The sequence below is a fragment of the Hyaena hyaena genome, unplaced genomic scaffold (genome assembly GCF_003009895.1).
Source record: "Hyaena hyaena isolate Hyena2069 unplaced genomic scaffold, ASM300989v1 scaffold_244, whole genome shotgun sequence".
Classification (NCBI taxonomy): domain Eukaryota; kingdom Metazoa; phylum Chordata; class Mammalia; order Carnivora; family Hyaenidae; genus Hyaena; species Hyaena hyaena.
In genome coordinates, this window is record NW_024080876.1 from 376,980 (window position 1) to 401,987 (window position 25,008).

General features: G+C 35.4%; 1 protein-coding gene across 1 annotated transcript in view; it reads left to right on the forward strand.

The window, feature by feature from the left end:
* The first annotated feature begins 1,191 nt into the window (after positions 1-1,191).
* MARCHF1 (membrane associated ring-CH-type finger 1) overlaps positions 1,192-25,008 on the forward strand; it is a 303,989-nt gene continuing 280,172 nt past the window's right edge. Inside the window, exons 1-2 of the mRNA XM_039244549.1 lie at positions 1,192-1,271; positions 9,259-9,407. Of these exons, the coding sequence (XP_039100480.1) occupies positions 9,297-9,407 (111 nt within the window). The 5' untranslated portion in view covers positions 1,192-1,271; positions 9,259-9,296. The remainder of the gene's footprint in view (positions 1,272-9,258; positions 9,408-25,008) is intronic.

The window sequence follows — 25,008 nt, forward strand, 5'->3', positions numbered from 1 at the left end:
GAGATTTGGGTTTCTATCTTTCATGGGCAGTTGTTAGCAAGGGGGTCGAATATTCATTACTTGGGGCAGGGAAGCAGGATTTTATGCTTCTTCCTAATTAGTTCAGGGCTTTCCTGTCATGGCACCGCTATCTTGGGCCTGTCCAGTTTGATCCAACTACTTATGGAATGCTGCCAGGATATGCCTCTGACTGTCCCGACAGCTGGCCAGGACTTCTCACTGCTGGCCTCCAGTTAGAACCTAACTACCTACCTACTCTAACAATTTCATAGCAATAAACTTCACACATATAGGTATCTTCTCTGAGGTCTGTCTGGTCTAAAGACTTCCAAACTTCATCCTTGGCAGGAAGTTTCTGGTGGTCTTTAATATTCCAGGTCTTCAAGAACAATTCATAGTTTTGTGTAGACAACGTTCACACAGGGTTCCAGGGCAGTCACTGGTGTGCATTTTATAGTTTTCTGAGTAGCTAAGGAGTACTCTTGGAAAACACACACACACACACACACACACACACACACACACACACACACACCTGTTTAAAGACCAAATGTTAATTCTCAGAGATATAGCAGTCCAATGAGGAAGGGATGCATGTCCCCACCTGCCCCTTTTCTTCACTTACTTGCAAGTTGTTTCTTTCATAATGGAGATTGACTTCATTATTATTCCAGAGGCAGAAAGTGTTGAAAAATTAAGTTTTGCATTTCTTACTGACCCTTAAGTAAAGAAATGTGTAGCAAGAACTCTAAAATCCTCAATTGAAAAGTACTTTCAGATCCTTAGATAAGGACTGTGCTCAAGTTCCAAATCTGAGTATGGTTTTCCTTATGGTGTGTGTGTGTGTATGGTGAGGGGAAGCTTTCTCAGTTATATGTATATGGTGAAGAGGGGGAGCATTTGGCTGAGCCCCTAACTATACTGGATAGGATATGGTTGGCAAATTTTAGAAAGGAAATAGTTAAGAAGGTAGAGAAACAAGGTAGATGCAGGCAACTGCATTTTTCTCTGTTGGGAAGATTAAATTATTTTAGGCTGGGGGTACGCTAAGGTAAGTGTAAGAAGTTTCACTGGGAGAAATAAGCAGGGCTTTCTCTCTGCCAGGTTGCATGGCTCCAGGAGCACCATTCACATGGTGTTTTATGGGAAAAGCATCCTTTGAAGCACAGCAACCATTTACATGGATTACGATGTGAATGAGCCTCCCGGAGTTGCACAACGCAGCTAGCAGTGGAGCAAACCTTTGGAATAGTCACAGTTTTAATTGTCAAGTAAACTGTTGGTAATTTTATTTTCTTTGGAAAGTCATCTAAAATTGACCTTTTCCTTGAGCTGATACTAAGACAAGTGTCTTTTCTCAAAGTTTCCATGGTAGTCATTGTACTGCTATCAAAAGCCAGTTTATTTGTTACGTACCCCTCCCAGCTCTAAGCGCTGGATCTCTTTAATCCCTGTACCAATACTTCCAAGCACAGTGTCTGGCACAAAGGGAATATTCAATAAATGTTTCCTGAATTAAAAGTAAATCATTCTCCCTGAATATGCCCAATTGCCTTGCATTTTTTTCTTCCTAATTTTAATTTGTTGTCAGTTTAGTTCATAGAGAATGCACTGTGCTCCTATTTATTAAATTAAATATCTGCTTGAAGTAGCACATTAAAATTATGCTTAGTTAAATCTCAATTTCCTGTGATCATTATATAAGTTGCTCATTGCTGCATCTCACATTAGCTTGGTTTAATGGTTAGATAGCAATTAACATGAATGCTTAATGACCACTTTCCTATTCTGATCTATTACTAATGATACTTACAGTTTAAAGTGCTTTAGGGTTAATTTTAAATGCTCATAATTTGCCTACCCTTCTGACTGACACTGCATTCTTAAACTAAGACTGTAAGTGCTCCAAACCTGTGTAGGAAGAATGTTGGTCTGCAGAGGCTCAGCAATCCACATTATTAACCCTTCAGTTATCTCAAATCACCTAAACTATCTCTGGGATTGCTACTTTAACATCAGTGATGCAAAAATGATGTCTTTAAAATGAGACCTAGGTGTGAGGGTTCTGTGAAAACAGAAAAGATACTGCTTTGAGCAGCATCAATACCTTATTCACAGGAATTGATGAAATGAGATCTCTCCGTTTTCCCCATCCTCTCCCTCTCAATTTGCCGACAGCCAGGCTGCTTTCAAAGTTCGGCCATTTAAACTTTGGTTTCTTCCAGTTAGAATTCTTTGATTCTAAAGTAGCTGGCAAAGTCAGTAAATGTTTATTATATAGCATGAGTTGTTAGACAAAATTTCTGTCTCATAGTGTGATGTAAGTGTCCACAGTAGTGATGCAACCATCATAGGCACCTGCTATATTTTCATATATTCTTAATCCATGTAATAAAAAACTAGATGAAGCTATGGAATTGGATTGTTCTTAGCATTTTATGCATTTTAGCTTTCATTATACATATTCCCATGAATACGTTCAAATTAAATGACAAGTTTTGTCATCTTCCACGCCCTAGCCATCTATCATTTCTTTCACCTCTTTCCCACAACTGAGAGTGAAGTGTCCGTGGTGAATATTCCATTATTATTATGAATACATTATTTAGATAAAAACACTATGTATTTTATTTTGTTGAGTTGCTTAGCCTACCTAATCATTCTAGAATTAAGATAATAATTGTCACATGCAAAAGAAAATTAGAATGCAGTTGACATTTTGTCACGCTATGTCAGCAAGTATGGCCAAAATTTAATAGCTCTTGCCATGATGACTTGTCGATAGTGGGTCAGCAGAACAGTTCTGAAGGATGATTGGTGTGAGCCAGCTTCTGGAAAGACATCGGAGAACAAGAGGTGTAGGCAGTCCCCTTGGAATCAGGCAAATACACTTGCACATCTAAAAGTTAGAGAGTCAGAATGATCCTAGTTACTTTCAGAAATTAAAATTCTCTGTAATGTTGCACTGAATGCAACTCAAGCTCAACACGAAAATATAGCTCTTCCATGCCTACTTCAGTCCCTACCAAAGAGCAGGGGGTTCATGTTGCCTGAATAAGGAGGAACATAGCTATATGACCACCACTACCACCACGAAAGCATGCTGCAAGTGAAATTAAACAGTTTTATTTAATCTCAAAAGCTGAAGGGGAAATAAGTTGGCTACCTTTAAAAACATATCCCAGAATGGGTACTGATGATACCATAATTTTGTGGGCCACTTTATTATGCTTTTTATTCATGCATGAATTCAGCATTTTATTATAAGTACCAAAGTGATATTTAATTATAGAGCTAAAAATTTTTAAAGAAGGCAAATGACTTACAAGTAGAACATTTGTTTATACTTGATTAAACTGTTTTGGTCATTATGTATCATTTTCTCCTTGCCTTTGAATAAAGATACTCATTTTCATTTACTCTTAGCACACTTCAAAAAATGTAATTAAAAGCTGATGAGTAACCAAGATACTGTGTACTGGGAATGTGGAAATATTTACTTTCTGTGGAGTATGAATTAGTTGGATATGCAGATTTTGTGTAACACAGATAAGTATTTTCAATAAAACCTCAAGCAGTTGAAAGGTTGAACATTAATAATTTGTTGCTCATCCAAGCAATTGTTTTCAAGCTCCCTCACCATTTCCCTGTGTCTCAGATGAATGATTCACTCAGAATAATAGTTTTATTAAGAAATCCATTCCATTGAGTATCTTAAACTTAATTTATATGAAAGGTTTTTTTTATTATTGAGGTATAATTGACATATAATATTAGTTTCTGGTATACAACAGAATGATTTGAAATATGCATATAATATGAAATGATCACAAATCTAGTTTCCCCTCTCACCCTGTAATGTAATATGCAAACAATATTATTAACTATATTCACCATGCTGTATATTATATCTCCATTGAGTTACTTATTTTATGATTGGAAGCTTGTACCTTCTGACTTTTTTCTTATCTGCTCCACAGCTCCCCTTGCCTCCAGCAACCACTAATCTGTTCTCTGGATTTATGAGTTTTGTTTTGCTTATTCATTTATGTTGTTCCTTTTTATCAGACTTCACATTTAAGTGAAATAACACAATATTTGTCTTTGTCTGACTTATTTCACTTAGTGATGCCCTCAAGGTCTATCTATGTTGTCACAAATGTCAAAATTTCATTTTTTAAAAATGTCTCAGTAGTATTCCATTATATGTATATACCACATCTTCTTTACCCATTTAGCCATTGATGGACACTTTGGTTGTTTACAGATCTCTTCAAATTAGTGTTTTCATTTTCTTAAGATAAATACTCAGAATTGTTAGATCATGTAGTAGTTCAAAACAGAACAGTTAAAACAAACTGCCATACTGGCTTAATAGTGGCTACACCAGTGTACATTCCTACCAACAGAGCACAAGAGTTCCCTTTTCTCCACATCCTCACTTGTTATTTCTTGTCTTTTTGATAATAGCCATTTGACAGGTGTGAGATGATCTCACTGTGGTTTAGATTTGGGTTTCCCTGATGATTAATGATGTTGAGCATCATTCATGTTTTCGTGAATGTTTTCTTGTGCCTGTTGGCCATTTGTATGTCTTTTTGGGAGAAAGGTCTATTCAGATCCTCTGTTTATTTTTTAATCATTTTGCCGTTGTTGTTGTTGAGTTATACAAATTCTTTATTTATTTTGGATATTCACCGCCTTATAATAGTATATATGATTTGCAAATATCTTCTCCCATTCAGTGGGTTGCCTTTTTCTTTTGGAGATGGTTTCCTTCACTGTGCAGCTTTTTATTTTGATGTGGTCCACTTAAGTTTTGCTTTTGCTGCCTCTGGCTTTGAAGTCAGATTCAAAAATATACCACCAAAAGTGATGCCATGTTTTCTTCTAGGAGTTCTGCGTTTTCAGGTCTTACATTCAATCCTTCCGTCTATTTTGAGTTAATTTTGTGATAGTTTAAGATAGTGGTCCAATTTCATTTTTCTTTATATGTGACTGTCAGTTTTCCCATCAACATTTATTCTACAGACTGTCCTTTCTCCATTCTATATTCTTGTCTCATTTATCATAAATTAACTGACTGTATACGCATGAGTTTATTTCTGGGTTCCTTGTTCGGTTCCATTGATTTATGTTCCTGGTTTTAGGCCAATACTGTGCTGTTTGATCACTGTAGCTTTGTAATAAGGTTTGAAAACAAGGAGCATGTTGCCTCCAGCTTTGTTGTTTTTTTCTCAAGATTGTTTTGGTTATTTGAAATCTTTTGTGGCTCCATACAAATTTTAGGATTACTTGTTCTCCTTCTATGAAAAATGCCATTGGAATTTTGATAGAGATTAGTTACATTGGATCTATAGATTTGTTTGTGTGACATGGACATTTTAGCAACATTCTCCCAATCCTTGAGCGTAGATATCTTTACATTTATTTGTATCTTTTTCAGTTTCTTTCATCAGTGTTTCATAGTTTTCAGCATAAAGGTCTTTAACCTCCTTGGTTAAATTTATTATGATATATTGTATTCTTTTTGATGCAGTTGTAAATGGGATAGTTTTTTTAATTTCTCTTTTTGATAGTTTGTTATAAGTGGATAAAACAATAGATATTTGTATATTGACTTTGTAGATGGCAACTTCACTGAATTTGATTATTCTAAGACTTTTGGTTCAGTCTTTAGGTTTTTCTATGTATAAAATCACCTCATCCACAAATAATGATGATTTTAATTCTTTCTTAACAATTTGAGTGTCTTTTATTTTTTTTTTTTCTTGCCTAATTGCTCTGGCTAGGATTTTCAGTACTATGTTGAATACAAATGGTAGAAATGGGCATCCTTGTCCTGTTCCTTATATAGGGGAAAAATTAAAACCTTTTCTACTGAGTGTGATGTGAGCCTGTTATGTATCCTTTATTATGTTGAGGCATATTTCCTATATACCTACTTTGTTGGGAGGTATTTTTTGAGAGTTTTTATTGAACATACATGTTGAATTTTCCCAAATTCTGTTTCTGCATCTATTCAGATAATATATGATTTTTATCCTTCATTTTGTTAATGTTTGATCATGGCATAGGCTCTTTTTAATGTATCATTGAATTTGTTTTGCTGATATTCTGTTGAGAAATTATGCATCTGTGTTCATTAGGGATATTGGTATATCTTTTTTTTTTTTTTTTTTTTTGTAGTATCCTTCTCCAGTTTTAGTATCAGGGTAATACTGGCCTTGTAAAAATGAGTTTGGAAAGATTCCTTCCTCTTCAGTTTTTGAGGAGAGTTTTAAACAGATAGGTATTAAATCTTCTTTGAATGTTTTGTAGAATTTACCAGTGAGGTCACTTGGTCCTAGACTTTTGTTTGAGGGAAGGTTTTGATTTAATCTCCTTGCTGGTAATTGTTCTATTCAGATTTCCTATTTCTTTATGATTTAGTCTTAGAAGATTTTGTGTTTGTAAGGCTATATACATTTCTTCTAGGTTATCCAATTTCTTGGCATATAATTTTTCATAGTCTCTTAGGACCCTTTGTATTTCTTTGAGATCAGTTGTAACTTCTCTTTCATTTCTGACTTTATATGTATGAACTCCCTTCCTTTTTTTCTTGGTGAATCTAGCTGAAGTTTATCAATTTTGTTTTTCTTTTTAAATAACCAGCTCTTGGTTTTATTGATCTTTTCTGTTGTCTTTTCTTTTTTTTTGTCATTATTTCATTTATTACTGTTCTAGTCTTTATTATTTCCTTCATTCTTCTAACTTTGGGCATCATTTGTCTTTTTCTCTTTTTCTCATTCCTTTACATATAAAATTAGATTGAGAATTTTCATGTTTCTTGAGGTAAGCCTGAATATCTCTCTTAGAACTGCTTGTGCTGCATTCTATAGATTATGGCATGTTGAATTTTTATTTTTATTTGTTTTAAGGTATTTTTAATTTTTTCTCTGACCCCTATAATGCAAATGTTGTTCTGCTTGCTATTGTTCCATGGGTCCTTTAAGCTGTCTTTACTTTTTGAACCTTTTTTTTTTTTTCCTTTTTGTGCTCTGTTTAGGTGAGTTCCATTCCCTGTCTTCCAGGTCACTGATTTTCTCTGCTCTATTAACTAGTCTGCAGTTGAACCCGTCTAGTGTATTTTTTATCATTCGGGTCTGTGAGTTCTTTTTGGTACTTTCTTATACTTTTTAAATCCTAGTTCAATTTCTTGTTCCTTTCAATCATTCTTCTCCCAAGATTGGTGAGTATCTTTATAACAATTATTTTGAAGTTCTTATTAAAAAAATTATTCCATATCATTGGCTTTTTTCCTGGGGTTTAACTTTGTTCTTTCATTTGGAACTTAGTCCTCTGTTCTCTCACTTTGTTTGACTCTCTGTCTCTGTGAATTAAGCTATCTCTCCCTGTCTTCAAGAAGTAGTCACAGAAAAATGGCAACTATTTCAGTGCCATAGGGTGATAGTCTGCCCAAAAGTGTCTTTGATTCTTTAGGTCCCATGGAGGCCAGAAACACAAGCCCCCACGGCCACCAGAACCTGGTGTTCAAGTGGCATCCCCTGAGAAAACTGTATGTACCTATTGCCTTTGATGGGGCCATGGGGGAAGCCCCAGACCAGGGCATGCATGCTCTTTGGGTCTAGCAGTGCAAGACTGTGGGGAAGTACTAGGCTGGAACATGCCCAACTGCTTAGGTGTCTCAGTTCAGGGTTGACGGGAAATACCGGGTCGGTATAGGCAGTAATGACAAGGTATAAAGAGAGTGCAAAAATGTCACCCACCAGCACCTTTGTTCCTGGAGAGAGTTCTAACATGCCCCTGACCCTCCAGAGATGCTTAAAGATTAGCCAGTAAATCTTTGTCATGTATTGTCTAGCCACTTTTCTACCTACTGCATTTGTCCTGGGTTCCAGGATAAGCAAGCCTCTGCAAGTCCTTTAAGTTTAAAGTTTCACTTTCCTATGGTCCCTTGGGTCTCCTATATATAAGCCTCTTTCGTTTTCGAAGCCAGACTTTTGAGGGCTTATGTCTCTGTGAGGGTCCCAAAGGTTGGGTAATGTGATGTGAGAATCATAACCATTGTTTCTTAGGGATAATTTTTTTATACGTAGCTGTGGATTTGATGTGTGCATGGGAGGAAGTAACTCCAAGGTCTTCCTAGGCCGCCATCTTGACCCGCACCCCTAAAGCTTTTTTTTTTTTTTTTTAAATAAAATCCCTATTTACATTGTTCAGATCCATTTAGCTTTAGTATTTTGTCATTTAGAGTAATAACTCATCAATCCATTAGTGCAACTTTTCTTTATGTTACTTTTCTTAGTGCTGTGAAATGTGCTATTTTGAATCTCTGAAATGTTATAAACCACCAGATTGCTAATTGCTTTGGATGCTGTGAAAAATAATTACTCCACATTATTTTTGATATTTAATTGACAGTGTAATGCATTTAACTAAAGACCTGCAATAAACTATTTCTAATTACTGAGTGTGCTGGAGTGGAAAAGTAGGCTGTAAAACTTTACAAGGGAAACAATGTTTTCTCCATTACGTTAAAAGTCATTGTTGATCATATTTTTTTCAGAGGCAAAAAACAAAAACAAAAATCTCCCCAAATGGAAAATTCTGGAAAGCTAGAAATAGTTGTGGAATACTTTTACTCAGGATACAGTAAGGAAATTTGTTAAATTATTATTTTTGAATAGACTGTACTGGTGATGGATGTGATGCGCTGCCTTTACCATGCTTGCACTAAAATTTCTCCTTCTTGAGTTGGCAGAACTTTATGAGGGAGATAATCATGTCACTGCCAGAATGAGAAATCTTTATCACTGACCTGTGTTCAATTTATTTTGCATCTGTAGGGCACAGCTGAAAAGCTATGCCTAATTTTAGATGTCATTGAAATATGGGGGTATATAGGAACTGGAAATGTTTTTGGCTCCCAAGGTAAGAACTTGTGTCATAAAGTAATTCTTGAAAATAACATTTAGAACTTGATGCAAGGAACTCCCACTGTCCAGAACTGTCACAAATTGGGGTGTAAAAGATGTTAGGCTCTTGAATAGATAATGTGCCGTTTTGATTGCCTGGTATCTAGGATATTATTAATAATCAGCATATTCTTCTTTCCCTCCTCATAACCTCTGATTAAAATAAAACGTCTCCATTGGTACATCATTAAATTGCTTATTTAATTTCAATTATGTACATTTTCCAAAAGCAGACAACTAAAATAAGTGACCTGTTTCAGGGAATGTAAATTATTTTCAGAATTTCAGAAATTGAAAAGGGATAAGAGGAAGGAGAAAATGCTGGGCTGGTGTGAAGCGATAGCCCGTAACCCTCACAGAATCCCAAACAACACGCGAACACCCGAGATCTCAGGGGATTTGGCTGATGCCTCACAAACCTCCACATTGGTGAGTCGAAAAGTTATTTTTCCTCAAAATGGCTTGTATGTAAATGGAATGCTAAGGAAATGTGGAAAGGGATAAGATTTTAAGTAAACGTTATACTTGGTTAAAATAGTATTTGCATTATAATTGTTCATATAGATTAGGTGTAATTTATATTAATAAAAATATCTAATGTCATATACTATTAGAGTTTCATTGAGGATAGACAAGTTCTTTTCCTTTGTCTTTCTTGGACATTGCCCCTCCATTGTTTGAGTGATCTTGAAGAGTTATTTAAAGTTCATATGTTGCATTCTAGACTGTGTAATGGAATCAATGGAGGAAACCAAGTACAGAGTTACCCAAAAGTAATGAAAAATCAGAATCATTCCTTCTGTGTTTTCCTACATATTCTAAATGTGTCTGAAGAGGGGATTAATATTATAATTTTATATCAAATTGTGAATTAAATATTGCAAAAATAATTTGAAGACTGAATCAATAATATACTCTTTCAGTTTTTGTTTTCTGCTTTAAATTCGAGTACTCAGCTTTGGGTAGCTATTGTTTTCCAGTGATCAGGAAAAGAGTACTCATTAGCAAAGGGTGTTTTATGTGTTCTTTGTTTAGATTTGACTGCAACATTCTTCATTTTGATTTACAAAGAGGATAAATTCCATTTAGTCTCTAAGTTTCAAATTGATGTGTTAGATATATTTTAATTGTTGTTTTGTCATTTTATATGGACACAAGTGTTTTTCATTAGCCTGATTTATTAGTTGATGACCATATAATTAAATATGAGCAAAGATTTTAGGTATATTTTCTGCTCTTGAATTATTTGATAATTTCCATGATTTTAAATAGAAATAATGATCCTGAGCAAACATTACTGAGTGAATATCAGGAGAAACTACCTGAAGGAATAGACATTCAGTTGACAAAACACAGAAGCAGGAATCCCGCTTGAGTTCTGTCATCTTAGATTGTGAGGAGAGGGCCACGGGTATGAAGAAATGTGTGCAACACAATTAGATTGTCAAAGTTCTGGGAAATAGATTTTTTGAAAATATCATCTGTGCTTTTTCATCTTTCTCAAACACGATCTTTGATAAATTATTATTCTCAATACAACTGCTTGGCATGAGTTAACCATCTAAAAATGTGTTACACAGTATTTATATATAAAGCTGGACTTTGTCAAGCATCTAGCAAAGGCTAAAAATTTTAAAATAAAAAAATACTATGCTTTTATTAGGAGGGCTTTAGTCTTTAATTTCTATTCCATAGAACCATAGATCCCATATGTTTGCACATATAGGTGGATTAGGAGGAAGCTAACGGAGGACCGTGGGGGAGAAGGGGGAAAATAGTGGGGCAGAGGGAGGGAGGCAAACCATGAGAGACTTGAATGCTGAGAACAAACTGAGGGCTGAGGGGGGTGGGGGAAAGGGAAGGGGGGTAATGAACATGGGGGAGGGTACTTGCTGGGATGAGCACTGGGTGTTATATGAAAACTAACTTGACAATAAACTATTTAAGAAAAAAATAAAATAAAATAAAATTAACCCTGTTTTAAAAAAAAGAACCATAGATCAAAACCATAAAAAATCCTGAGTAAACATTTAGCCTGGTTTTCTCCTATAATTGGGTAATCTAATATTAGCTTAATTTTCCAGATGTAGACTGTGGGGAAATTAGTTGACTTTTCCAGTGTCACTTAGCTAGTAAACGATTAAAAAAAAAAAAAAAAAAAGGCTGCTAGAAGCCAGGATTCTCAAGGCAAAGCTTTTTTTTGTACTGCACCCTGCTGCCTCACTTTCTTGAGGACATTTTCTTCCCATACAGATACTTTTAGTAGAAAGAAAAGTCATAATTTACCAATTTATTAAATCCAGCAATTAATATTTTAATCTCTAATGCTGTATTAGGTGGATAATCTCCAGCCACTGTAACATAATTTCAACACTTTAGCTTTTTAACATAGAAAAATAAAATCTCTCTCTTACGTCATAGGCAATGTGTCTTGGCAGCTTGTCTTCATTGTCCAATGATGATTCAAAGTTACATTCTCCTTTCCTTTTATCTTTTTATGCTGCCTCCTTAAACACATGGCGTCTTAGGTCCCCAAGGAAACGGAAGAGACTATAGGGGCCACTGTGTCTGTGCTCTATGGAGTAGCCTTGAATGTGTGCATATCCTTCCATTGGCCAAACCTAGTGTTATGACGCCCTCTGAACTGCAAGGGAAGCTGGTAAATGTTAGGAAGCTACGTGACCAGGAAGAGCAGGTGTAATTAGCGCACCTCTAGTCCATCTCTGCCAAAGACCCTCCTTCCGGTTCCTAAATATTCATGTCATGTTTCCACTCTCTCATGAAAAAGGATTATGTTCCAAAAGAAATAGCAAAAGTATTTCAGTCACTGGATTCAGCTCAAGTTCATGATGACTGGTTATTTATTGTTCTCATCAAACGATAAGGATGGTGAGTCACCTATGAATCAATTATCTGTATTTTGCAACCAGCTCCCAACATGCGTACGTACTGAATACATAGGAGAGGAGTAGGAAGAGGGAAACCACAGTAATACTCATGCTTGAACAAAGAAAGAACAGATACACACGGAACTCAGAGGTGAAATCCTGCTGGACAGACATTATAAAGTCTCCCTAACATAGGGATCGGGGAGGATCCTTGAAGAGGCTTTGACCCTGCTCTATGGAACATCTTCTTTGTTTGTGGTTCTCTCTTGTCTCTAGATGTTCTTTCTGAGGTCTTCATTTTCTTTTATTTTCTTTGTCCACATTTAAAGTGCCTGGTTAGGGTTTTATAGCCTTAGAATATTTTGTCCTATTTTGGGAAAATTATGGGAGCATGAGTTGTTTTAAGTCTTAAATATTTTAAGGTTCATATTTCTGAGACCATGGTATTTTGAAACTACAGTTTTCAGAAATCTTCATACAATTCTTATCCATTTGCTCCCTGATAGTTCATGTGCCTAAGAAAGTTCTTTCTCGGATGCCCTTGACTTTTCTCTTCTCACATGTCTCTCTCTCAAGATGATATTATCTTGAAAATTAGGCTGAAGAATTACATCCTTAGCCTGATCTTCGTGCAGAGATACTTTATTCAACTGAGAAGTTTTACTCAGTGTCAGCTCTAAATCTCATATTTGCCTTGAGTGACTTTATACAAATGGAAGTGGTCACTGCATCTTTATTACTCAACACTTACATCAGCATCATCTATTCCATCGTTTAGGGTTTAGAACAAGCCAGACATTTTGTCCAATAAGCCCCACAAAACTGTGGAGTCTCTCAATTCCCAGTCAAATCAGCTTTTCCAAGTAGTTCCTGATCTTATAACGCTTCGCTGAATGTAGCCCATCATTGTTAACATACATTATTAAGTTTTGTTTTTCAGTCTATTTTGATGTGCTGCCAGTCCAGCAGGCCCACTGTCTGCTTCTCAGGTTAATTCTATTAAAAAATAATAGCAGTTTTGCCAAGAGTTTTGCCAAAATGTCATGCAGATAGACGGGTTCCTACTTTTGAAATTGATTTCCTTGCCACCCATTGCCTAACCACTAAGTGAGATATTTTAGGATTTTGTTATGGTAGCACAGGTTTTGGCTACCAATTCCTGTATCTGAGTAGTTGTAAAAACTGGGGTGCAGTAAGGGGAATAGGCAACTTTAATTCTAACAAAGAATGTAATATGAACATTTATTTAATCAGCTCTTGGAAGACTGAAAAAGTAAAAACAAAAGCAAAAAAAAAAAAAAAAGGGATGCATGTTTAGTAACTGCAAGAAGTAATAAATACCCATACAGAGAGCTAACATTGGGACAAGGCAGGAGTTATCTGAACCTAAGAAATTGAAGGAGAGGCCCCTCAGAACTGCCCCTTAGACTTTGAGGATGAATACTTTTCAGCTGATGCAGGGAGCTTGAGTTTAGGGGAGAGGCTCTGAGGATCTTAGACCTAGACTATGAAGGAGATATTCTTCTCAGTCCTTATATATTTAAGTAGGAGGAAGGGATGGGGGGTTGTGTAATAAGAATAGTTCCTTGAGTGTGAAGAAAATGCAGAAACTGGACCCACCTTCCACTGCTGACTTAAAAAGTCACTGCTGAGATGACACTAGCAGAAACAGGGTAGGCAAGAAGTGAATACGATTTCTCTCCCTGTCTTCCAGTTTCCATTAACACGAGTATTGGCAGAACCAGACCAAGTGGTAATGTCAAAGGAGAAATCTGGTCCGAAAGTCCCTACCTCCAGCAACTTGAAGTGGAATAGAGAAGAATTCATTTAGACCTAAGTGGTATTAGTTTAGTAATCAGTAAAAAATTAAGAATAGGATCTTTAACAAATAAACTCAAAAATTTCGAAGGCTTAGCATGATAGAGGTTTGCTTTTGCTCATGAGTCACTCTGATAAAGGACATTTGACTCTCCAGCAGTGAATGCCGAAATCCCTTCCCCTTCCACCTCTTGGGGCTACTATCTTAAACAAAGGATGTCTGAGTCTATCATATAAGGGAAAAAATATGAGTAGGTGACCATGAAAATATCTGGTTTAGTTTGGAAGTGATATGCATCACTTCCATTCTGATGCCCTTGGCTGGACATCAATGACATACCCCAGTGTATCTGTCAGAATGATAGGAAATACAGTTTTCCTATAGGACTAGAATAAGGAAATGGAGAGCGTTCAGCCAGACTCTACCACAAGTGCATTTCTCTGAGAGGTAGCAGTTTTGTCCTATATTTCCATTTTGTATACCCATGCTTTTTATTCCTCTGCTGTTATCCAGAGTAATGAAGCTTTCCTGTACAAATCATATCCCATCTAAAGATGATGATAATTAAGAGGAAAAGGAGGAGGCAGAGGGAGATGGCTGATTATTAAGTGCCAGGAATTTTCTAAATATTCTCATTTTTAAGGCTTACAAGAATCTGATGATGTAGGTATAATCACTATACTTATTTTATAGATGAGGAAACTGAGGCATAGAGAAATCTAAAAACCTGCCCAAAGTGACCTAGGCAATATTGGTGAAAATAGGATTCCAGCAATCCAAGCAGCCTAAATCTGGTGGGCCACTCTATCATGTCATTATTTGAATTGTATACATGTAGCTAAACACAAAGACTGTGAATGAGATAATACATTGTAGTGTAGCATAAAGACAAATAAGGTCTTTTCTTTATAATCTCATGATTGCATGTGATGAGTTATTCTCTGCACTGTGCAGACATATAAATATGGCCAATTGTATAGCCATTTTCACCACTGTGTCATCAATAACTGAGCTAATTGAAAAGAATAGAGTTTTTTAAATATCTATAAAGCAATTCAAAATGCCTGGTTTTTAAATTCAGAAAATATTTATTTAGCTTAAATCTTTCAAATTGAATACAGACATTGAGGGGTTTGAGAGATTATGCTTTTTAAGCAGCCATCTTCACAAGAGCACCCAAAGGCTGGGAGAGCCCCTTTGGGAAGAAATCTATCTTTTAAATTGATTTCAGCAGTTTACACATTAAAAATAAAAACAAAACACCCTATACTGACTGTACCCATAAGCAATATCCTGAATCAAATCAGAGTTTCAATATTAAACTTTAAAATGAGGGCAAAGGAGATCATAATAATCAGAAATAAGAAAGGGAGCAATTTTATGAGGAGCGGAGTTGAGAAAAGTGTATGGAAGTCAAAATAGGGAGATCAAAAATGCCACCTTAGATAGTCAGCAAGGACTCCAAAGAAAATTAATTTTCTGTAATCAATAAATGAGTCTTTGAGGCCATAAGTGGACTATCGTTAGGTAGAGAAAAGAACAAAGTGTCACTTAGTGTTTGATGAGGTGAATCGCCACTTCCAAACGCATATGCATCATCTCAGGGCATATTTTGCATCCTTCTTTGTGCATGGTTCAGGAGGAGGTGCCTTCAACTTTAGAACAGATGAAAAAGGAGACACTAGATAAGTAAGCTTTCAAGGAGAAGTATGTAATACAGATACATACATTCAAATGAAAAAAAAAAGGATTTGCAATAAGATATATACCTATATAGCTTTATAATTTCCAAAGCATTGTTTCATGTGCATTGTTTCTTTTCTTTTTTTTTTAATGTTTTATTTATTGCTAGGAGAGAGAGAGAGAGAGAGAGAGAGACAGCGTGAGCAGGGGAGGGTCAGAGAGAGAGGGAGTCACAGACTGAAACAGGCTCCAGGCTCTGAGCTGGCAGTCAGCACAGAGCCCGACGCGGGGCTTGAACCCACGAACCGCGAGATCATGACCTAAGCGAAAGTCGGACGCTTAACCGACTAAGCCACCCAGGCGCCCCTCATGTGCATTGTTTCATTACGGTTCACAACCATACTGAGATGAACGTGATCCAAATTTAATTATTCAAATGGGTAATGATATGGTGATGTTCTTAAGAGTTTTAGGTAAATCACTCCAAATCATAGGCCGCAGGTGTTGTAATTTCTGGGTTATTTACATACAACACCCATTATGAGAAGTTAATACTATTGTTTGCATTATACAAGTGAAAATACTCTAACTCAGAAAGGTCAAATGATTCCTTTCAGTAGCAAGCAAGAAGGGAGAAATGGTAACTGATTTCTGCCTGATTTTAAGCCTTAAGATTTTTCCTATTTGCTCTAAAGTTTCTCTTAGAATAAGACATAACTTACTGATAATACACATTTACAAAATCTAATTGTAGTACCTTCTTACACAGTCCTGTGTTTTTTAATAAAACGTCATTGAAAAACATTCATGTTTCATTGTGTTATAATCTTTTGTTTTCAAAATAGAACAGTTATGTTGAATGTTAGAGTTCCATACTTATTGGACTTTTGAAAAATCAGAAATGAGAATATTGTACCTTTATTTTTACTTCTTTTAAAAGCATGTAAGTGGGTTGTATGTTTTAGTTGAAGAATCATACCGTTATCACCTTTTTGTTATTCTTATTGCTCATAGGCTGTACTATTATTTCCTTGGTTTTATATTAAACTGGACCACTTGGATATTTGTGTAATATAGAAAAAAATCAGCACCTGAACTTGAGACTTTTTCGTTTAGGATCCCATTCTTTATCATTGATGAATATTGACATCCCCTGGGTATCATACAGAAAATGAATAAATGCATAGAATTTGTATCACTGTAATTACAAGTGATCTCACCATTTAAATAAACAATAATATCACAAAAGAGCAATATTTGATGAAAACAAAGGAAATAAGTCAGGTACAGTTTTTGCTATAGATAGATGAATGTAACGTTTTTGCCTTATTCTATGCCATAACTTGTAAAAATGATATGGAGTAGATATCATTTGCTATGCATAGCCATATCCAAGTCTAGTAGTTTGAAGTATTTTGTGATAAAATTCACAAAATGTTTTGAATTGTGTGCCTTCTATTCATACCATTCAGCAGTGGAATTGGTTGAGCTGGTTAGAGTATGTTGTATTGAGACTAATATATAAACTTGAATGACCAAATGGGGCGAAGAGTTACATCCTTTTGATTATTGACCATAAATTTTGATCAAACTGAGGAAGAAAGTAATCTGCTTCATCAATTAGTAATTGGGAGATTATGTTTATTATATAATTTAAGGAGATGAGAATGAGGGTCATATATGCATTCTTCATAGATCTAAATTATACACTTAAAAATTTCTTTTTCTAGATCTTTCCATGGTTAGCTTTTACGTTTGGACCTTAGCATATCTATCCTAACAACCTTGACTAGAGTTGCTCCTAGTATGACACCCAATTATGCCTCACCCATTCATTAATCCAGCTCTGTGTTGTTTTTATTCACAGACTTTATCTGAAAATATTTATATAAACATGAATGCATTGTGGCTTGTTTTCTGTTTCTCTACACTTGGAGATAAGATGAAAAAGGGAAGATCTGTCTTATTTACCTCTGTACCTGGTTTTGGAACATAATAGGAACTTAATATAATTTGTGGGATGGATAAACAGCTTGAGCAGAGAGCATGAACTGAGTGAAACCGAGTTTTGTTTATTTATAAAGCTCTAATAAGTGTAATATCTCATATATTAAATCCGTTCTTCTTATTAGAAATGCCATCTGCTTTACGATATGGAAGACCTCATCTTAAAGATCAAACAATTCAGAGATGGTTTCTATGACCACAATATACAGTTAAGTTTGGAGACTAAAAGTATGATTATAAAAAGTATATTCTGCTGAAATGAGATTCTGCTTTCAGTAAAAAGTTAGTATGGGAGGTAGTTTACTCAGTGCATAAGACAGTGAAATGCAAATCTGTCCTTATTAAGAAATCACAGTTGCCAATTAATATTTGCCAGTCATTGTCCTCACTCTTCCCAGTTGTGCCCATCGCTCACTTTTAGTCTTACCAGGCTAAAGGAAATCAGACACCTAACCATAGAAAATGAATTGCTATTGCCTCATAAACATTACCTCTCTTAGAAACCAAATAAAAGGGAAGTAGAAACAGGAATTTGAGTATATTAGATTTCTCATTAAACCCAGTGCCTTATTTTCAACAGGCTCACCCTTATTTCTCTGAGCACATGGGCCAGTTGCTTATTGTGTAGTGGTCTTTATGGATTCTGAAAATAACTTACGTCAGGGCTGATAGAATTTGCAGAGTTTTTTCAACCTCATTGTCTTTTCCCTTTTAATTCTTTCTTATTTGATCATTTATCAGTTATTGTTTTTAATCGCTACTACAAAGCCCTTACTAAGTACTGCCAAAGGCAATAGTGAATGAAATCTAAAATTTTATTAGAATAACTATAAAACACAAATGAGAGAAATTAAATAAAGGACATTATGCCTTTCAAGAGCTTTGATTTTTGTAAGAAAGTAAAAGCATTAAAAATGTATCCCAGTGGTTGTTATGGAAACAGATTGAGTTGAAGAATGCAAAGAGGGGAGACTGGTGCTTCAAACATCACACTAGGAAGAAAAATTACATTCACTGTGCAGCTTAAAGTAGTGTGTTAACTTTAATTGTATAGTTACTGAACAGTGTCAAAACATGATCATTTACAATAGTAATAATTGATCTAAAAGTGCTCCTCACATGAAGAGATCTTTTCCTCCAAGGAGTAAATCACAAGATCATGTTCAATCTGCTTGTTATCAAAATGTGTCATGTCTGTCGTTTAATTTAGATATAAATTAAATTGTGAGCTCGTCAAAAAGATGTGTAATTCCCAGTAGTTATTGAATTCTACTCTCTGTATGATATTGAGAGCACACTGATTTTCAGATATTTTAATTTCATTACCTGAGGACCAATGAGCAGAGTTGCATATAACCAGATAGAGAGGTCTCCTGTGTGTGCGGAATTGAGGCACATTGTTTTTCTCCGCTCACAAATGACACTGATGGCAAAGATTTCTTCTTTGTCCTTGCTTTTGTGGTAGTATTTTGTGCTTTATACAGAGGGAACAGGTTGGATAAATTGACTTGATATTTGTCAGATCAGCTTGTTTTTGCCTCAGAATAAAAACTGTACCTAGAAATAAGTGGACCATGTCAGAATAGTTAAATATTCATTTAACTAGTCTCTATTGAGAGTCAGCTCTGTACCAAGCACTATACTATGCAATAATTGTATATTATTGGGGGGGAAAAGACACAGTGCATAACCTCAAGAACCTAGTGAAGAAAGCCAGTAATGCCTGGGTCAAGAGTAGAATGGGGTGTACACAGGGTATTATAGGAGCCCTTAGATGGGTACCTAATCCAGCTATGGAGGTTAGAGTGTTCCCCTTAGACCACTAAGAGTTGGTGATATAAAAGAGGATAGTGGTGTGGGAAGAAGAGGAAGGGGCATTTTATGAGTCTATATAAATATTTATCACGGAAAAATTAAGCCTCTGTATGCTGTTTGCTTTTAAAGACTTATCAGCTATTTGGTGTAGTAAGTAAACAGAATCGTCTTTAAGAACAAAGTTAGAGAAGTACATTTAAACTAAATACTAAAGATTGTACTTTCTATGGGTAGTGAAATCAAACAAAATATTATATATAATTTATTCAGCCTTGATATCCAACATATAGTCTTTAAAAATTTTTTTTTAATATTTGTTTTTGAGAGAGAGTCAGAGGATGATTAGTCAGGTGGGAGAGGGGAGGGCAGAGAGAGAGGGAGACACAGAATCCGAAGCAGGCTTCAGGCTCTGAGCTGCCAGCACAGAGCCCATAAGGGGCTCAAACTCACTGACAAGAGAAGTCACACTGACCAAGAGGTCATGACCTGTGCCGAAGTCAGACAATTAAAGGACTGAGCCATCCAGACACCTCCCAACACATAGTCTTAAATATTAGGCTCTTAGCAGCACCGCCATTAATTTAGTGGCCACATAAAGGGTAGGCTCCATTGAGAGAACAGAGAGTCTTCCCAGTGAACTGGGCAGAGGAGCCACATGTCAAAATGCCTTCTCTGGGAAGGAAATATGTAGTGAAAATGTATATAGATTTGCTCACTTGACAAAAGATACAGTGAGAAAATAATACAATAAAAATTAACATAGATTAGATACATACTGTGTACAAGGCACTGTTTTGAGTATCTGACATGTTAACAACTCATTTAATCCTTGCTACAGGATGGTGTGAAATGTATGAAATCCCCATTTTCCTAGGAAAGAGGTAACTTGCCAAGTTTACCCTGCTAGGAAATCTCATTCTAGAATCCACGTTCCACTTTAGTATGCCACAAAGAATATGCCCAGGGAAAGATAAAAACACTGATTTTATTAGAAGTAAGTTTAATTGAGATTCACATTTAAATCTGAATTTGTTGCACATCTTGTAGAATACATTATATGTATTATATTGCACATATTACATTGTGTGTATGTAATGTGTATATATGTTGTGAATAGATTGCATATTATACTGTATATATGTACACCTTGTGTGTATGTGTATATATGTAATGTATATACCTTGTATATATATAATATGTGCACATTACATATTCATATATATTTTTAATTCTTATAAGACCTCTATAATATAGATATCATATTTCCCATTTTACAGATGGGAAAACTTAGGTTTTGGCTAAATATTTGCCAAGGGGATTTATCTGGATTGAAAATAGGTCAGTTTAGTGCATGTATAGGAGTGGTAATCTCTTCTGAGATTTTTATTTGCACCTTTAAATGTTAAAGTGCAAATGAAATACAGTTTTAAATAGTGCTTTAAATGAATTTGGAGATGAGAAACACACTTTCTGGATTTATGTTTGAAACAATTGATTGGTTGATTATCCCCATGGATACTAATAATTATCAACTACATTTCCAGGGAAAGGGATAAGCTTGTTTAAATATTCTCTCATGTTGGCTTAATTTGTTTTAGCTATTTAGCACAGTATCATCCAGTAAAATGTCTGTTCAACATATGAAGCAAATCCCTTAGGTTAAAAGCAACCTTTTAGTTGATGGCCTGTTAAATTATTTTTATGTCACCATAGTAATTGTCAACTGTAATTATTAGGTGGAAAAATTCATGAGTACAGCTTTGTAACTCCACATTAGGAAACCAGCAACTCAAATACAGATATGGGAACTTAGACACCTGGTTTCTATGTGTTCGATGCAGCCTACAGGAATAAAATTTAATTTAACGATCCAGTAATTCTTTAAAGATAAAAAATGAAATAGCTTTCACACTGCAATTACCAACTTGTCAACTTTCACAGATACATCATCACACCAACCAAATTTTATTACACATATTGCGATGACGGCAAACAAAAATTGGTTGTCTTGTTTTCATGGGTTGAGTAATTTCACATATGGAAATTAGACTGGTGCTATTCAGTGTGCATGGCATTGTTGATGTTGTTATTGCCTCTTCACTATGTAAGAATAAACTTAAAATTAGTGCAGTTATATGCACGGTGTTTGAAATCAAAGCCCAGAACCCCACATTCACTATATTTTCTGAAATGTCTTAGGATTAGGTCCACTGCTACTGGCATGTATTAATTCTTTTACAGAGACATGCTTAAAACTTAGTGAAAAACGTTTAAGAAAACGTTCTTTTACCTAGTTTTTATGCAGTGTGTTTGTACCATTATAATACGTTGATTTTGCTACACACAAGTAAATGCAGAGCAAAGATTAGAAATAAGTCTGCTTCTCTATAAAAAATTGATTTTATTTTACCCTTTTATTTAAAAGGGACAAAGTGATGTTCTCTTATTAGATTAAAAATGTCTATCTCAGATCATCTGCTTTTCTTTAATGCTTGCCTTTCTATTCAAATGTGTACTTCCCTTTTAGGGTAGTGGTTTACCCCTTTGTCTTCCTGAGGCCCCAGAGAAGGATTACATAAATGTACAAAAAAGAATAAACCCATGACAGTGAAAAGAGATTTCAATAAATTTCAGAAATATGGAAAGAATTTATTTCATTTCTCTATCAGTTTTGATTAGTGACGTTTTTCTGGAAATATGTCCATTTCAACCAAATAATACTAGATTCCCAAACTTATTAGCATAAAATTGATCATACTATCTTTTGAAGTTTATTTATTTTTGAGAGAGAGAGAGAGAGCAGGGAAGGGGCAGAAAGAGAGGGAGAGAGAATCCCAATCAGGCTTCATGCTGTCATCACAGAGCCCAACATGGGGCTCAGTCTCACAAACTATGAGATCATAACCTGAGCTGATATCAAGAGTCGGATGCTTCACTGACGGAGCCACCCAGGCACGCTAGTCATATTACTTTTTAATGCCTGTAAGATCTGTAATGATGTCTTCTTTTCCTTTCAGATATTGATATTTTTGACTAGTCTCCTTATCATGCTATTCCTTGCTAGTTATCATATTTAAAATGATAAATTTTATATTTTTCAATTTTTTATTGTATATTTTGTTAGCAACTCTATGGAAGTATATTTTATCTAAAGTGTGCGATTCAACGATATGTAGTATATTTTCAGAGATGTACAACCATCAGAGCAATCTGATTTTAGAACATTGTCGGCATTTGTTATTCATTCATCAGTTGATTTGGGTTGTTTCCACTTCTTTTTTAAATTTTTTTAATGTTTTATTTATTTCTGAGAGAGAGAGAGAGAGAGAGACAGTGTGAGCAGTAGAGGGTCAGAGAGAGAGGGAGATACAGAATCTGAAGCAGGCTCCCGGCTCTGAGCTAGCTATCAGCAGAAAACCCAACACGGGCCTCGAACCCATGAACCATGAGATCATGACCTAAGCCGTCCAGATGCCCTGGGTTGTTTCCACTTCTTGACTGTTGGTCAAGATGTTATGGGCATTCATGTACAAATATTCATATGAACATATATTTTCATTTTCTTCATTAGATACTTACAAATACAATCAAGAGGTCATATGGTAACTCTGTATTTAACAATTTGAGGAACTGCCACAGTATTTTCCATAATGGCTGTACCATTTTAAATTTTCACCAGGAATGTCTGAGGGTTTCAGTTTTTCTACATTCTCTCCAACATTTGTTATTTTCTTTTTAATTTTAACCATCCTAATGGGTATGAGGTAGTCATTGTGATTTTGATTTTTAACTTGCCTAAAGCCTAGCAATGGTAAGCATGTTTTCAGGTATTTATTTCTACCCATAACCCATATATCTTTGAAAAAACTGTCTATTCAATTATCTTTTTATTACTGAGTTATCAGAGTTATTTGTATGTTCTGGATACAATTCCCTATTTAATATACATACACACATATATATTATATATATTATATATGTGTGTATGTATATATATATATACTTTTTATTACTTTTTGTATGACATCTTTTTTTGCATTATTATTTTTATTTTTCTCTATCATATTTAAATTGTGCCTCTTTTTTTAAAGTTTTTTTTTTTGAGAGAGAGAGAGAGAGAGAGAGAGAGAGAGAGACAGTGCAAGCAGGGGAGGGGCAAAGAGAAAGGGGATAGAGGATCTGAAGCAGGTTCTGTACTGACAGCAGAGAGCCTGACATGGGGCTCACACTCAGCCGAAGGCAGACACTTAACCCACTGAGCCACCCAGGTGCCCCTAAGTTATGCTCATATATATATCCTAAACTATATATATATACACATGTATATGTACATGTATATGTGTGTGTGTATATATATATATGTATATATGTATAGTACCTTTTTATTTACGTGGAAAATATTTCCTTCTTAATTGAGTTTAATCTGTTTACTTCTAATTTTGCTATTTAAATCTACTATCTCGCTATTTTTGCATGTTTACCAAATGTTTCATTGTTCCTATTGCATTAATCTGAATCATAGTTCTGCCACTTCTTACTTGTGTAATCATGGGCAAGGCTCAGAATATTTAACTAATTTGACCAAGACTAATAGCCCTGGATGAGAATTCAGGCCTCCAGCTCCTAAGGCTTCCACTGCCTAGGATTTATGGTGTTTTCAGTTCTGAATCTGCCATGTGTTAGTCGTGCACCTTTAAATAGGATACTTAATTTCCCTGTGATTGTAGGCATATGGTGCTTCTAATGTCCCTACACACACACACACACACACACACACACACACACACACACATTCTTTTCTCTACAAAACCATCTTAGAGTAGTATATTTAGAGCAATTATTGAAACCCATATTAGAATGATTTGCTTCAACTTTGTCACCTAAAATTCAAGGTCTTCAAATTGTTCTCTAGTTACTCTGAGTTTTCCAGGGGCTAATTCTTATGATCTCAAAAATAATTTTCTCATACTCTTCTATTATAGCCCGGTGATCAGGCAGTCTCTCTGCTTTTTGCTGCCAGTGGTCCACTTGATATCACTGTTTGGGAGGACACCGTTTCCCTCTTCTGTTAACTACCTTTTGCACCACTCTGTTAACTTTGGCCAAAAGGACCCTTCTTATTTCTTGTCTTTGTTCACCTTATTCCAAAGGTGGAACTTTATTCCCGATAGCAGAGGGACCAAAGGGCATCTTTTTTTGCTTTAGGTTTTTTATTTATTTTTATTTATTTTGAGAGAAAGAACGTGAGGGAGGGACAGAGAGGAGAGAGAGAATCCCAGTGTGGGGCTCGCACTCACAAACCATGAAGTCATGACATGAGCTGAAATCAAGAGTCAGATGCTTAATCGACTGAGCTATCCAGTCGCCACTAAGGTACATCTTTTAACAAGCCAGGAAGTGCAGGGAGTACGTGTGGATCCGAAAATAAATTACAACTGTCATGTAGGCATGGTTCTGAAGATGGATCCCTATAAAGCCAGTTCCTCCCAATTACATGAAAACTTCTCACTGGAAATATTCTAGAGATCTTTATGCTAACTCCTGACACTAGGAAAAGGAATAAATATTTCACTCAACCTTGCTTAAGACTATCATATGTTGCACATCACCCGCCTATTCCAAGGGGAAGTATACCACACTAAGTCCAGTTCATTTTTATTTTGTCTTCCAAGAGACCCTTTACTATATTATTTATTTCCATGTCATATATGAGGACTCTGAGATGAAGACATTTCAAGCAAATTTTCCCTTGTTACTAAGCCAGGTGATAATTTAAAAAAAGAAACTTCTAGATATATTCTTTATATTAACTAATTAT